The following is a 9,730-nucleotide window of genomic DNA, read 5'->3' as shown; positions in this document are numbered from 1 at the left end:
GGCTGCAGGCCGGGTCAGCTCGCACGTTTTCGAGTCCCGAGGGGCTGGGCAGGTGTGGTAGGATTCCCCGGGACAGCGATGAGCCTCGTGAAACCTACGATATCTGAAACATATGCTAATCATAGCCTCATTCAGCGCGAGGCTAGCGGGCGCGCTTGTGGTCCGTGGCTTGTAGGGCTGGTTCGCCATGAAGTCTTGCCTTGAGCATGGATGGAAGAAAGGTAAGACGCAACACTGTCCGTGCCTCTGCTGTTCTATGCGGTCTGTGATTGGTGATCTTATTCCAATTCTATGTAAGGCACCTCAAGGGCCTCCAGGTAGATACCGACATATTGTGTATACCCTCCTCCATCCCTATAGAGGCGACGGGAAGGGCCCCGAAAGGCGTCAGGACTCCCTATACCTACGCGATCTTGACGCACAGTTTGCCAAAGTGCTTCTGGTCCCACATGTACTCATACGCCTCCTTCAGCTGCGTCAGCTCGAACATCTTCTCGTCCACAATGGGGTGGATGTCGTTCGCTTCGATGGCGCGATTCATGTCCTCAAACTGCAGCCTGCTGCCCACGAGGAGACCGCGGACAGTGCAGACGTTGTTCAAGCAGTCGAGGAACGAGGGCTGCTGCTTGTCGAAGCCTCCAATGAAGCCGATGATCGAAATCACGCCGTCGATCTTGATGGCTTTGAGGGACTGCGCCATTGTGGTCGGACCGCCGACCTCGACGACGTGCTCGACGCCGGCGCCGCCGGGGGTCAGTTTCTTGGCTTCCTCGCCCCAGTTGGGATTCTCTTTGTAGTTGATGATGTGGTCGGCGCCGTATTTCTTGAGTAGTTCGGCTTTTTGGGGTGACGAGGTGGTGGCGATGACCCGGGCGCCTGCCGCTTTTGCGAATTGAAGGGCGAAGATGCTGACGCCGCCAGTGCCCTGGGTGAGCACAGTCTGGCCGGGCTTGAGTGCTCGTGTCTCGAGGCCGTAGAGCGCATTCCAGGCAGTGAGCGCAGCGCAGCTGAGCGTGCTGGCTTCGAGGAAGTTGAGGTTGGTCGGCATCTGCACGAGGCCTTGCTCATCGAAGGAGGCATATTCGCGAAGGGTGCCGTCCACGACGCCTCCAAGGCCGGTTTGGAGGCTTGCGCCATCAAGCGAGCCGCCAAGGTGGCCTTGGTTGAAGAGCGTTACGACCTTGTCTGTGTCCCAAAGTCAGCCAGCATGCTCCACAGCACCGCGGGACATCAAGCACGAACCTCCAGGCTTGAATCGCGTTACCCGCGGTCCGACAGCTTCGACAGTGCCGGCGCCGTCGGATCCAGGGACGACACCGTCTTTGACGCCGAACGGGTATTTTCCCTAGGGCAGTTAGAAGGTGGTCGCGTCGTCACGTGGCATGACATCGTACTTTGGGAATGATGAGGTCGCGGTAATTCAGAGACGCTGCGTGCACTGGGGCCAATTAGCCTGGAGTGGTACGAACTGCAGCATGCAATGCCTACTCTTGACGAGAACATCCTTGTCGCCCAATTGAGGAACGGGCGCGTTCGCATTGAGCTTCAGCGAATCGAAGCCGGACGTTCCGTGCACATTCCACTGCTTGGCCGTTGAGGGTGCCATGGTGCTAAATCTGGAGACGGATGTTCGTAAGAGTAGATGAGAAGTAAGGGGGAGAACCGGATATGGGAGGGCAATGCGCGATCAATTAATGGAAAGAGCGCGGCAATGCAATGTGGTGCATCATCGGCAGTGAGAACCTTCCATTATTTGTATACCGATGTGGGGTCCTGTCGTGACGCAATATCTAGCTACAAACGTCGTCCACATTCTAGCCGTACTACCTATGGAACGGCACGGAATGTTCCAGTTGGCTCGGCTGGTGTTTAAGATTTCTGGAGCAAAGGCATTCTTGCTCCATGGAGAAGGTGGGACGAGGTGTCGATGCAAACCCGCTCGGAACTGGCTCGGACTGGCTCGGAGATGGATTCAAGAGGAAGTTTTGAAGCCTACAACTGGTCGCACATGACAAATCAGGCTCATTTTCTAATCAAGTCTATCGGATTCATAATCATACAATTACTTCTTGGTAGTACAGTCAGTTACGGGCAGCCGCCCAGGGGTATCGCTCATGGTCTCATAGCCATCCCCGCCGTAGCCGTGACGAACGCCTGAGCTATGCAAAACAAAGAAAAGGAAATAAACCTCATTGGACGCCATACTCTCTTCAATCCACCAGTCAGTCCAGCTCCGTCGTCGGCTGGCCGGCGAGAAGAGAGACGGCCAGCCGACGACGGGCATCGTCCATGAACTCGACAGGCACAACCCGGCTGTGCTCCTCACCGCGGAGCAGACACAGAGCATTGAGTAGGGTGAATACACCGCAGTCACTGGAGTTCTGCTGCTTCTGGCTACGCTCCCGCTGCTGGTCGTCCTTCCACTCGGCGGCGACGTAGAGGTCACCCAGTTCCATCTTGAGCCAATCACGAGCGACCTTCACAATACCCCCCTCACTCTTTCTGCCCAATGAATCGTAAACCTCGATGAAGCGTTCTCTACCCTTGATGGCGAGTAGTACCCAGTGGTTTCCGCCCAAGCAGATCGGGAAGAGCATCAACCTGGCATCGAGCAGCAGCGTTCCGGCGAGGTTCTTCCTGAAAGCCCAACGCGCGACTGAAGTAGGATTGTTGCACATGTTGTTGTACCATTGGGAAGCGAAAGCGTGCACAGAGGGAGCAGGCCCATCCTTCTGATGTTCATAGCCCTCCTTCTTCTTGATGTCGTCGACGAGGGTGTTGAGATATTCATTGACAATGTTGTCATTCAGCCAGGCCCTAGGATCACCATTGAATTCCCGGGGCAAGAGAGTGCTGAAGTCGTGAGTGGATAGCTTGCCGGGGACAAGCTGAATGTGGTTCCTTCCATTATCGGTGGCCTTGATTGCAGCATTCAGGATATCCTTCTCTGCATCCGTCAACGGGGACACGAGGGGCTTCGTAGTCGGAGCTGGCACGAGCGGGATGTTCTGGGGTGGAGCGATCTTCAATTGTTGCTCAACGTCTTCGTAAAGCTCGTCGACCAGCTCAATGGACAACTGTGATTCTTCGAGGGAATCTTCATCGTCAGAGTAGTCGAAGATGTCCTGGGGCACTCCGCGGAAACCGCCGTCGTCACTGTCAATATGCAGGGCGGCTGTCAAGTCTTCGACGAGAGAGACTTCGGGAATGTCGGACTTCGGAGGAGCCTTCCTGGTCGGACTGTCCGGGCACTTCTCAGGCGACTTGCTCTCTTCGAAAAAGTGGCCTTCTTCAGCTAACCGGCCCTCTTCAGCTAACAGGCCCTCTTCGGATGACTGGCTCATCCTAAGAGCAGCCCTCGCCGCAGCCGGGTCCGTGCACGAGATGATGCTGAGCAGCGTGGAGTCTTGGTACTCCGAGACAAGGGCATCCTGATAGAAAGTCCTCACATGTTGGTTCACAGTGAAAGTGACTGACTTCTTTGCTGGTGGCGTCGGCGCATCCGGCAGCGTGGAGAGGTCGTTGTCATACGAAGAGGTGGTGTGGATGGAGACCTGGGTGTTGTCCCCAGTCTCTTCAACATCGAGGTTATCCTTGGCTCGGGCCTCGGCGTTTCCGTTGTTCCGGGCATCATGTGCAGCCTTGTATTTAGCGTGCGCGACGCGCGCCGCCGTCGCAATCGCTCGTGCGCGCTCCAGGTGGAGAGCGGACTTAAGGACGTTGGTTCTGAGGGGGCCCCTGTGGGGAGGGGGGCTTGATGGCCTAGTGTGATAGCCTCGCGCTGAGAACGTGGGCGACAGGCGGTGGAGCTCAAGGAGCTTGTTGCACGGGCTTGGAGAACCGGAGATAGAGGTCTTCGAGCCGATCATGGCCGGTGAGTTGGTGGATGCCTTCGTCGGAGTGCTCACAGGAGTATCATTCTTCCGAGCAGGCGATGGTGAGACGTGGTTACAGTCCGGAGCCTTGGTGGTGGGGCTGGACGCACGGCGGCTAGTGGAGTCATCATCAGATGGCTTGGGTGCGAATATGTTGGGCGGAGTATTGTCGAAGTCTGGCGGAACATAGTATCCTCCTGTCGGCCACATCTGGGTAATATTGAATGACATGCCCTGACTGTTTGGCAAGGCAGGCGTCATTTTGATGGGCGACGGGGGGGCAGTAGGAAAGGATGGTTCGACGCGGCGTCTGACAGGCGTAACAGGCGTAACGGGTTCGACGGGTAGAGCCTTGACAGGCGAATCGCTGGATTCGAAGACGTGACGTGGGGTCGATGTAAGCGAGGGTTCAAACTCACTCCAGTCGGCGGCGTCCTCCATGGCGCAGTCCACGATGGCGTCCTTCATAGCGCAGTCCTCCTCAAGGCCAATTGGGGAGCCATCAACAGAGGTGAAGCTCGCATCCTGAGGTGATGACGGTGGGGTCATGTCGACATCGACATCGCTGATAGGAGTGACATTGTGGGTAGGGGTAGCGTTGGCGATGAAGGCAGCTTCGACGGTGAGGGCAGTGTTGGTCGTGAGGGCAGCAACAGTATCAGGTTGCACGACGGGGCTGTCTGGCCACGTGCCCGGGAGCCAACAGTTGAACTTGAGAGAGCTTGGTGGGCTCCGACGTAATTGCTGTAATTGCTGCTTGCTGCGTCGAGCGTTGCCAGCGCGCGGCTTGGTGGGCGTGACGGGGTCAGCAGCGCCCATGTCAATGAGTCGCTTCTTGCGGGCTCCATCCTGGCGTGTGACTGACTCGACGCGGATGAGCTGCGGGCGAAGGAAACGCTGAGCGAGGTTGTACGGAAGGCCGAGTATGTTTCGAATCGCAACGGTCGGGACGAACTTGCGGATGGTGGTGAAGAACCAAACCGCGACGGGGTTGGAGGACTCGGACAGTGGGCTCTGGTTGCAAATGCGCGGCCACTGGCCCGGAATGGGGAGCAGTGACGGTGAAGTCGGGGGCGAGGAAGGTGTCTGCTGTTTGCGTGAGCTGCTTGTTTGCTGTCGAAGGTGGGGTGCGACGGAAACGAACCTGCGACCGAGGGGCGCCGAAGCCGTCGCCGGCATCGACTAGCATGTCGTCAGACGTATGGGAAGTGGCCGCGAAGGCACGTTTCCGTGACATCGTGGATTTCGCAATTGCTGCTGTGTGTGCAGATTGCGAAGTCACGACGTGAAAGCGTGGTGGAGGGAAGAGGGAAGTCGCGAACGCGCAGGTAAAAGTAGGCGGGGAGCAATTCTTGGCAGGTACGGGGGCCCGTGCGAAGCGAGGAGCTGCAGCCTTGGCAACGCCCGGAGCTTTGCCGACGAACAACCCCACCTTCTGTGTTTGTGCCCCTGCGCAGGGCCGGAACAGGCAGGCTCCCCATTGGCTTGGAATGCGCGGCGACGGCCAGGCCAGCATGCAATTATCGTCCTCCATTGCACTGCTTCGGCTTCGTCTTTCTTCGCTAACTCGCCTATTGAATTAGCACACGAGCGCCGGCCTCGTAAATCTACGAGTCATTCCCAATTGACCTCGCCCTAGATTCCACACTCAATATCCAAACGGATCCGGAGTACTCCCCCGTACCCTATCCGCATGGAACACATCGAAAAGCACGGATTAGGCCTCCGACCCTGCAGTGGTTGCTATGATCTTTCCCCTGGTCAACACAGCAGAGTGCGATTGCGGTATGATATGATGTGCGATGCGGCTGAAAGCGGTTGCGTTGGCTGCATCCATTTACGACGGGCTGTAGAGCATTGTGTACCCAATGTTACTGGAGAGAGCGTGGACGCTATGATCCTGTATCGGGTGTCGCGCTTCGGAGAAAACAGTCTAGAGCTAGAGGTCGAACACTGCCACGACAGGATTGCTATTGAGTTCTTCTGTATTCCTGGTGAGGGCGCTCTACAAAGATTCCAGGGGTTGCACCCAGTACTGACGACATTGCCGACAGATACGGACTGCCCCTGGTCCAACATTCTACGAAGAGATCTCGAAACACCAGGGGATACACGCTCAGAGCAGAGCCTTGAACAAGTGCGGCTTTGGCTAGACTACTGTTTACGCAATCATGCGCCCTGCGGTCGAAATACTTCAACCATGCTCCCCACGAGAATCTTAGACGTTAGTGGGGATGATCCCATCATCACTCTTCGCGAGACCAACCAACAGAGAGCGCAATACATTGCTTTGAGCCATTGCTGGGGTCCTTCCCAAATCATCCGAACAACCACGGCAACTCTTGAATCACACAAGCGTGGTGTCCCGCTATCAGCACTTAGCAACACATTCCGGGATACGGTTCACATAGCGAGGGCGCTAGGGATACGTTACTTGTGGATCGATAGCCTCTGCATCATTCAAGATAGTGCAGCAGACTGGGAATGCGAGGCCGCTCGCATGGCATCAGTCTACTCGAACGCTGTTCTGACCATCTCGGCGGTCAAGTCAGCAAGCGGAGAAGGAGGTCTGTTCAGCCAGAACCCCGAGATAGAACTCAGAGGTACGAATGCCGATGGCTCTCCATACATAATGATGGCTCGCAGGAAGATCCAACACTGGTACCGTCCCCACACGCCACTACTGAGCCGTGGTTGGGTATACCAAGAACGTCTACTTTCGCCACGCCTCTTGCATTTTGGCGAACAAGAGCTGTTCTGGGAGTGTATGGCTAGTACGACATGCCAGTGTACTGGCATCGGCGACGCAGCTATAGGCGGCCTCGATCGTTACGAAGACGGACTGTTGGGAAAGCAGATGTATGCCTCAATATACGGAAACAGTAGCCTAGAGTCCGTCAACACGCCGGATATTTTAGGCAGACTTTGGCGTAGGATGGTGCGAGAGTATTCGTTCCTCAGCCTCACGGTTACGTCTGATAAGCTGCCTGCGCTGCTTGGCCTGGCCACCTCTATGGAAGCTTATCGCAACTCAAGGTACCTCAACGGGGTGTGGGAGGACAGTCTTCTGGCTGATCTGCTGTGGTTCCAAATTTACCCACGCGAGGCTCGATCCCTGGTTACCGAACCGAGCTGGACCTGGGCGTCTGTCGACGGTAGGATACATTTCTTCGACACCTTCGATCTCAAGGAGTCAATCGTAGATACACTTTGTGAAGTCAGTCTCGTGACACCGGATGGTGACGGTGACGTTGAGGCGGGGAAACTAGCTCTAAGGCTACGAGGCGAAGTGGATCCGATGAGGGGCTCGATAAGACATCCGAAAGTGGTAGGCGGGAAGACCACCATTGGGTTCGAAGATGGCCGTGTATTTGATGGGATAATCTTCTTCGAGGACTTTGTTCTCTCTCGAAAGGGGAGCGATGTATCTGACGGGCTGGAGGTACTCTGTATTCCGATGGCTCTCACGTCTAGCGGCAGGGAGTACTCCTTGGCCCTTAAGAGATTGGAACAACGGAAAAATGTTTTCGAGCGGATCGGCCTTCTTCAGATACGAGACAGAGCAAGGATAGGAGGAGTCCATGGACACCAACTAAATCTAGAAGATATGCGTGAGGGACGAGGGAGGGCTGTGGAAGTAATCTGACCACGCAATACGGGATTATTGGGGACAGCATAGAGTCCGTGCCCAGGTGCATTCATCCATTGAGACCTCACAGAGGCGCGTTTCAAGCCGGAAGTAGAACACCTTGTTTTGCATGTGGCAGTGTACGTAGAGAGTTCACCAAAGGGCGTAGGCACTTCTGTGTGTACCGTATTAATAATAGTGTCAGACGGTGCACGATCCTGAATGAAATGAACAACATAGTGACAATGTGAACTAGAGCGCATCAAAGCCGCGTCTCAACGAAGAACAGGGGTTGGTAGCCCGGGATGACTTATTGCGTCGGAAGCGGCGAATGGTTTAACCGATGCTCTGCCAAGGCTGTATTCATGCAGGCAAGGGTGCGACTCTCAATTCACAACCCATTCTTCTGCCCAAGCCCTGCTCCACCCTCGAAGCCCTTCTGATCGCTGCATATACCTGCCTAGACTTCGACCTCACTTCCACAGCCGCCTGCGATCTGCGCACGGCGTCTTTTGAGCCTTGCACGTCATTGACCCAGTTTGAAGCGGCAAGAACCCCCTCGCACGACAGCACCCACGACAACAAGCGACACCCATCTGCAGAACAACGCCAGCCCCCGCATACCCAACATGGATACCAATATGGAGGATGTCAAGATTTCCGAGCCTATGCAGATGTCGTCAGTTCCGCTCACCGAGCCCGCATCAATTCCGACGCTGGACGGCTGGATTGAGGGTCTCATGAACTGCAAACAGTTGGCGGAGAGTGACGTGCAGAGACTTTGCGATAAGGTATGCGAGAGCTCCCGCTCAAAAGTGTCGGTGAGAATTGTGCATTGACAGCCGCTGTTTGATAGGCTCGTGAGGTTCTTCAGGAGGAGTCAAACGTGCAGCCAGTCGTAAGTACCATATCCCTCCGAGGCCTGGCGACTAGCTCACAAAGATTAGAAATGCCCTGTCACGGTGTGCGGTGATATCCATGGCCAGTTTCACGATTTGATGGAGCTGTTCAAGATCGGTGGCCCCAATCCCGATACCAACTATCTGTTCATGGGTACGCTCGCAGCTCGCATTCCGTAAGGCTCCTCTAACAGTTTACAGGAGACTACGTCGACCGAGGCTATTTCTCCGTCGAGACCGTGACCCTCCTCGTTGCACTCAAGATTCGATACCCCCAGCGCATCACGATCCTGCGTGGTAACCACGAGTCGCGACAAATCACTCAAGTGTATGGCTTCTACGACGAGTGCTTGCGAAAGTACGGCAACGCCAATGTCTGGAAATACTTCACGGATCTCTTCGATTATCTGCCGCTCACCGCTTTGATCGACAATCAGATCTTCTGCCTCCACGGTGGGCTGTCTCCCAGCATCGACACCCTCGACAACATCCGCGCTCTTGATCGGATACAAGAGGTGCCGCACGAGGGACCAATGTGCGATCTCCTCTGGTCGGACCCGGACGACAGGTGCGGCTGGGGCATATCTCCCCGAGGTGCTGGATACACCTTTGGCCAGGACATCTCCGAGGCCTTCAACCACAACAACGGCCTAACCCTCGTAGCAAGGGCACATCAGCTTGTCATGGAAGGGTACAATTGGTCTCAGGATAGGAACGTGGTAACGATATTCTCTGGTATGATTTTCCCTCTGTTCTTCAAGCTTTGCTAACAGCGATAGCGCCAAACTACTGCTACAGGTGCGGCAACCAGGCGGCTATTATGGAGATTGACGAGCATCTGAAGTATACCTTGTATGTGTTCTTACTCTACCCTTGTAGATCATTGCTAATATACCACGTAGCTTGCAGTTCGACCCGTGCCCGCGAGCTGGTGAGCCTATGGTGTCTCGCAGGACTCCGGACTACTTCCTTTAAAGTGGCGCCGTACCTCATGTTTCTTAAAACAGCATCATAGAAGGGAATTGCATTAGTCTATTCCAATAATTGCAGGGCGCAGCTTCGTTAGTAATGACTTCTAGCGTCGTGAAGCCTGGAGGGAGGCGGCCAGCCTTGAAGTGCCCTGGGCACAACCACAGGGTGGATAAGGGCGAATTGCGGCGACTCACAGAATCTGATAGCGTTTGGTGGGTGCCTTCAGTATGACAGGTGATATACGACAAAGGAAACACATTTGAGAAAGGCCCTCTTGATGTAAAGTGACTATGACACGCAGACAAAATCTATCAAAAGCACAGGCGAAAGAGTGTTGGCCAGCGTGTCGACTATAA

At 55.3% G+C, this 9,730-nt stretch overlaps 4 protein-coding genes across 4 annotated transcripts; 2 read left to right on the top strand and 2 right to left on the bottom strand.

The window, feature by feature from the left end:
* Nucleotides 1-258: 258 nt before the first annotated feature.
* On the bottom strand, nucleotides 259-1,705 carry BU26DRAFT_456336 (alcohol dehydrogenase). The gene is made up of 4 exons (XM_033824910.1): nucleotides 1,489-1,705; nucleotides 1,395-1,438; nucleotides 1,243-1,345; nucleotides 259-1,185 (listed from the first exon to the last, which is right to left on the bottom strand). Exons 1-4 carry the CDS (start codon nucleotides 1,604-1,606, stop codon nucleotides 404-406), a joined length of 1,047 nt encoding a protein of 348 aa, XP_033683721.1. The 5' UTR covers nucleotides 1,607-1,705; the 3' UTR covers nucleotides 259-403.
* Nucleotides 1,706-2,009: 304 nt separating this feature from the next.
* BU26DRAFT_518932 (uncharacterized protein) lies at nucleotides 2,010-5,169 on the bottom strand. Its single transcript, XM_033828922.1, has 2 exons — nucleotides 5,020-5,169; nucleotides 2,010-4,961 (listed from the first exon to the last, which is right to left on the bottom strand). Exons 1-2 carry the CDS (start codon nucleotides 5,110-5,112, stop codon nucleotides 2,223-2,225), a joined length of 2,832 nt encoding a protein of 943 aa, XP_033683720.1. The 5' UTR covers nucleotides 5,113-5,169; the 3' UTR covers nucleotides 2,010-2,222.
* Nucleotides 5,170-5,356: 187 nt separating this feature from the next.
* On the top strand, nucleotides 5,357-7,554 carry BU26DRAFT_483685 (HET-domain-containing protein). The gene is made up of 2 exons (XM_033825827.1): nucleotides 5,357-5,869; nucleotides 5,930-7,554. The coding sequence occupies exons 1-2, from the start codon at nucleotides 5,569-5,571 to the stop codon at nucleotides 7,519-7,521; spliced, it is 1,893 nt and encodes a 630-aa protein (XP_033683719.1). The 5' UTR covers nucleotides 5,357-5,568; the 3' UTR covers nucleotides 7,522-7,554.
* Nucleotides 7,555-7,918: 364 nt separating this feature from the next.
* Nucleotides 7,919-9,690, top strand: BU26DRAFT_518931 (serine/threonine protein phosphatase-like protein 2A catalytic subunit). The gene is made up of 6 exons (XM_033828921.1): nucleotides 7,919-8,294; nucleotides 8,360-8,401; nucleotides 8,451-8,556; nucleotides 8,604-9,137; nucleotides 9,182-9,254; nucleotides 9,305-9,690. Exons 1-6 carry the CDS (start codon nucleotides 8,133-8,135, stop codon nucleotides 9,375-9,377), a joined length of 990 nt encoding a protein of 329 aa, XP_033683718.1. The 5' UTR covers nucleotides 7,919-8,132; the 3' UTR covers nucleotides 9,378-9,690.
* Nucleotides 9,691-9,730: the final 40 nt, after the last annotated feature.

Source organism: Trematosphaeria pertusa, assembly GCF_010094035.1.
Source record: "Trematosphaeria pertusa strain CBS 122368 unplaced genomic scaffold BU26scaffold_7, whole genome shotgun sequence".
NCBI lineage: Eukaryota > Fungi > Ascomycota > Dothideomycetes > Pleosporales > Trematosphaeriaceae > Trematosphaeria > Trematosphaeria pertusa.
The sequence above is the reverse complement of the archived record's forward strand: the minus strand, read 5'-3'. Positions and strand labels throughout refer to the sequence as shown.

Excerpts from the sequence above, each read along its gene's own strand:
- BU26DRAFT_456336 (XM_033824910.1), bottom strand. The coding sequence starts at position 1,606 with ATGGCACCCTCAACGGCCAAGCAGTGGAATGTGCACGGAACGTCCGGC. Across the intron at positions 1,439-1,488 it reads CAAGGATGTTCTCGTCAAGA|TGCACGCAGCGTCTCTGAAT; the intron begins GTAGGCATTGCA and ends AATTGGCCCCAG. Across the intron at positions 1,346-1,394 it reads GCGACCTCATCATTCCCAAA|GGAAAATACCCGTTCGGCGT; the intron begins GTACGATGTCAT and ends TAACTGCCCTAG.
- BU26DRAFT_518932 (XM_033828922.1), bottom strand. The coding sequence starts at position 5,112 with ATGTCACGGAAACGTGCCTTCGCGGCCACTTCCCATACGTCTGACGAC. Across the intron at positions 4,962-5,019 it reads TCGGCGCCCCTCGGTCGCAG|ACACCTTCCTCGCCCCCGAC; the intron begins GTTCGTTTCCGT and ends CGCAAACAGCAG.
- BU26DRAFT_518931 (XM_033828921.1), top strand. The coding sequence starts at position 8,133 with ATGGATACCAATATGGAGGATGTCAAGATTTCCGAGCCTATGCAGATG. Across the intron at positions 8,557-8,603 it reads TACCAACTATCTGTTCATGG|GAGACTACGTCGACCGAGGC; the intron begins GTACGCTCGCAG and ends AACAGTTTACAG. Across the intron at positions 9,138-9,181 it reads CGTGGTAACGATATTCTCTG|CGCCAAACTACTGCTACAGG; the intron begins GTATGATTTTCC and ends TAACAGCGATAG.
- BU26DRAFT_483685 (XM_033825827.1), top strand. The coding sequence starts at position 5,569 with ATGGAACACATCGAAAAGCACGGATTAGGCCTCCGACCCTGCAGTGGT. Across the intron at positions 5,870-5,929 it reads TGAGTTCTTCTGTATTCCTG|ATACGGACTGCCCCTGGTCC; the intron begins GTGAGGGCGCTC and ends CATTGCCGACAG.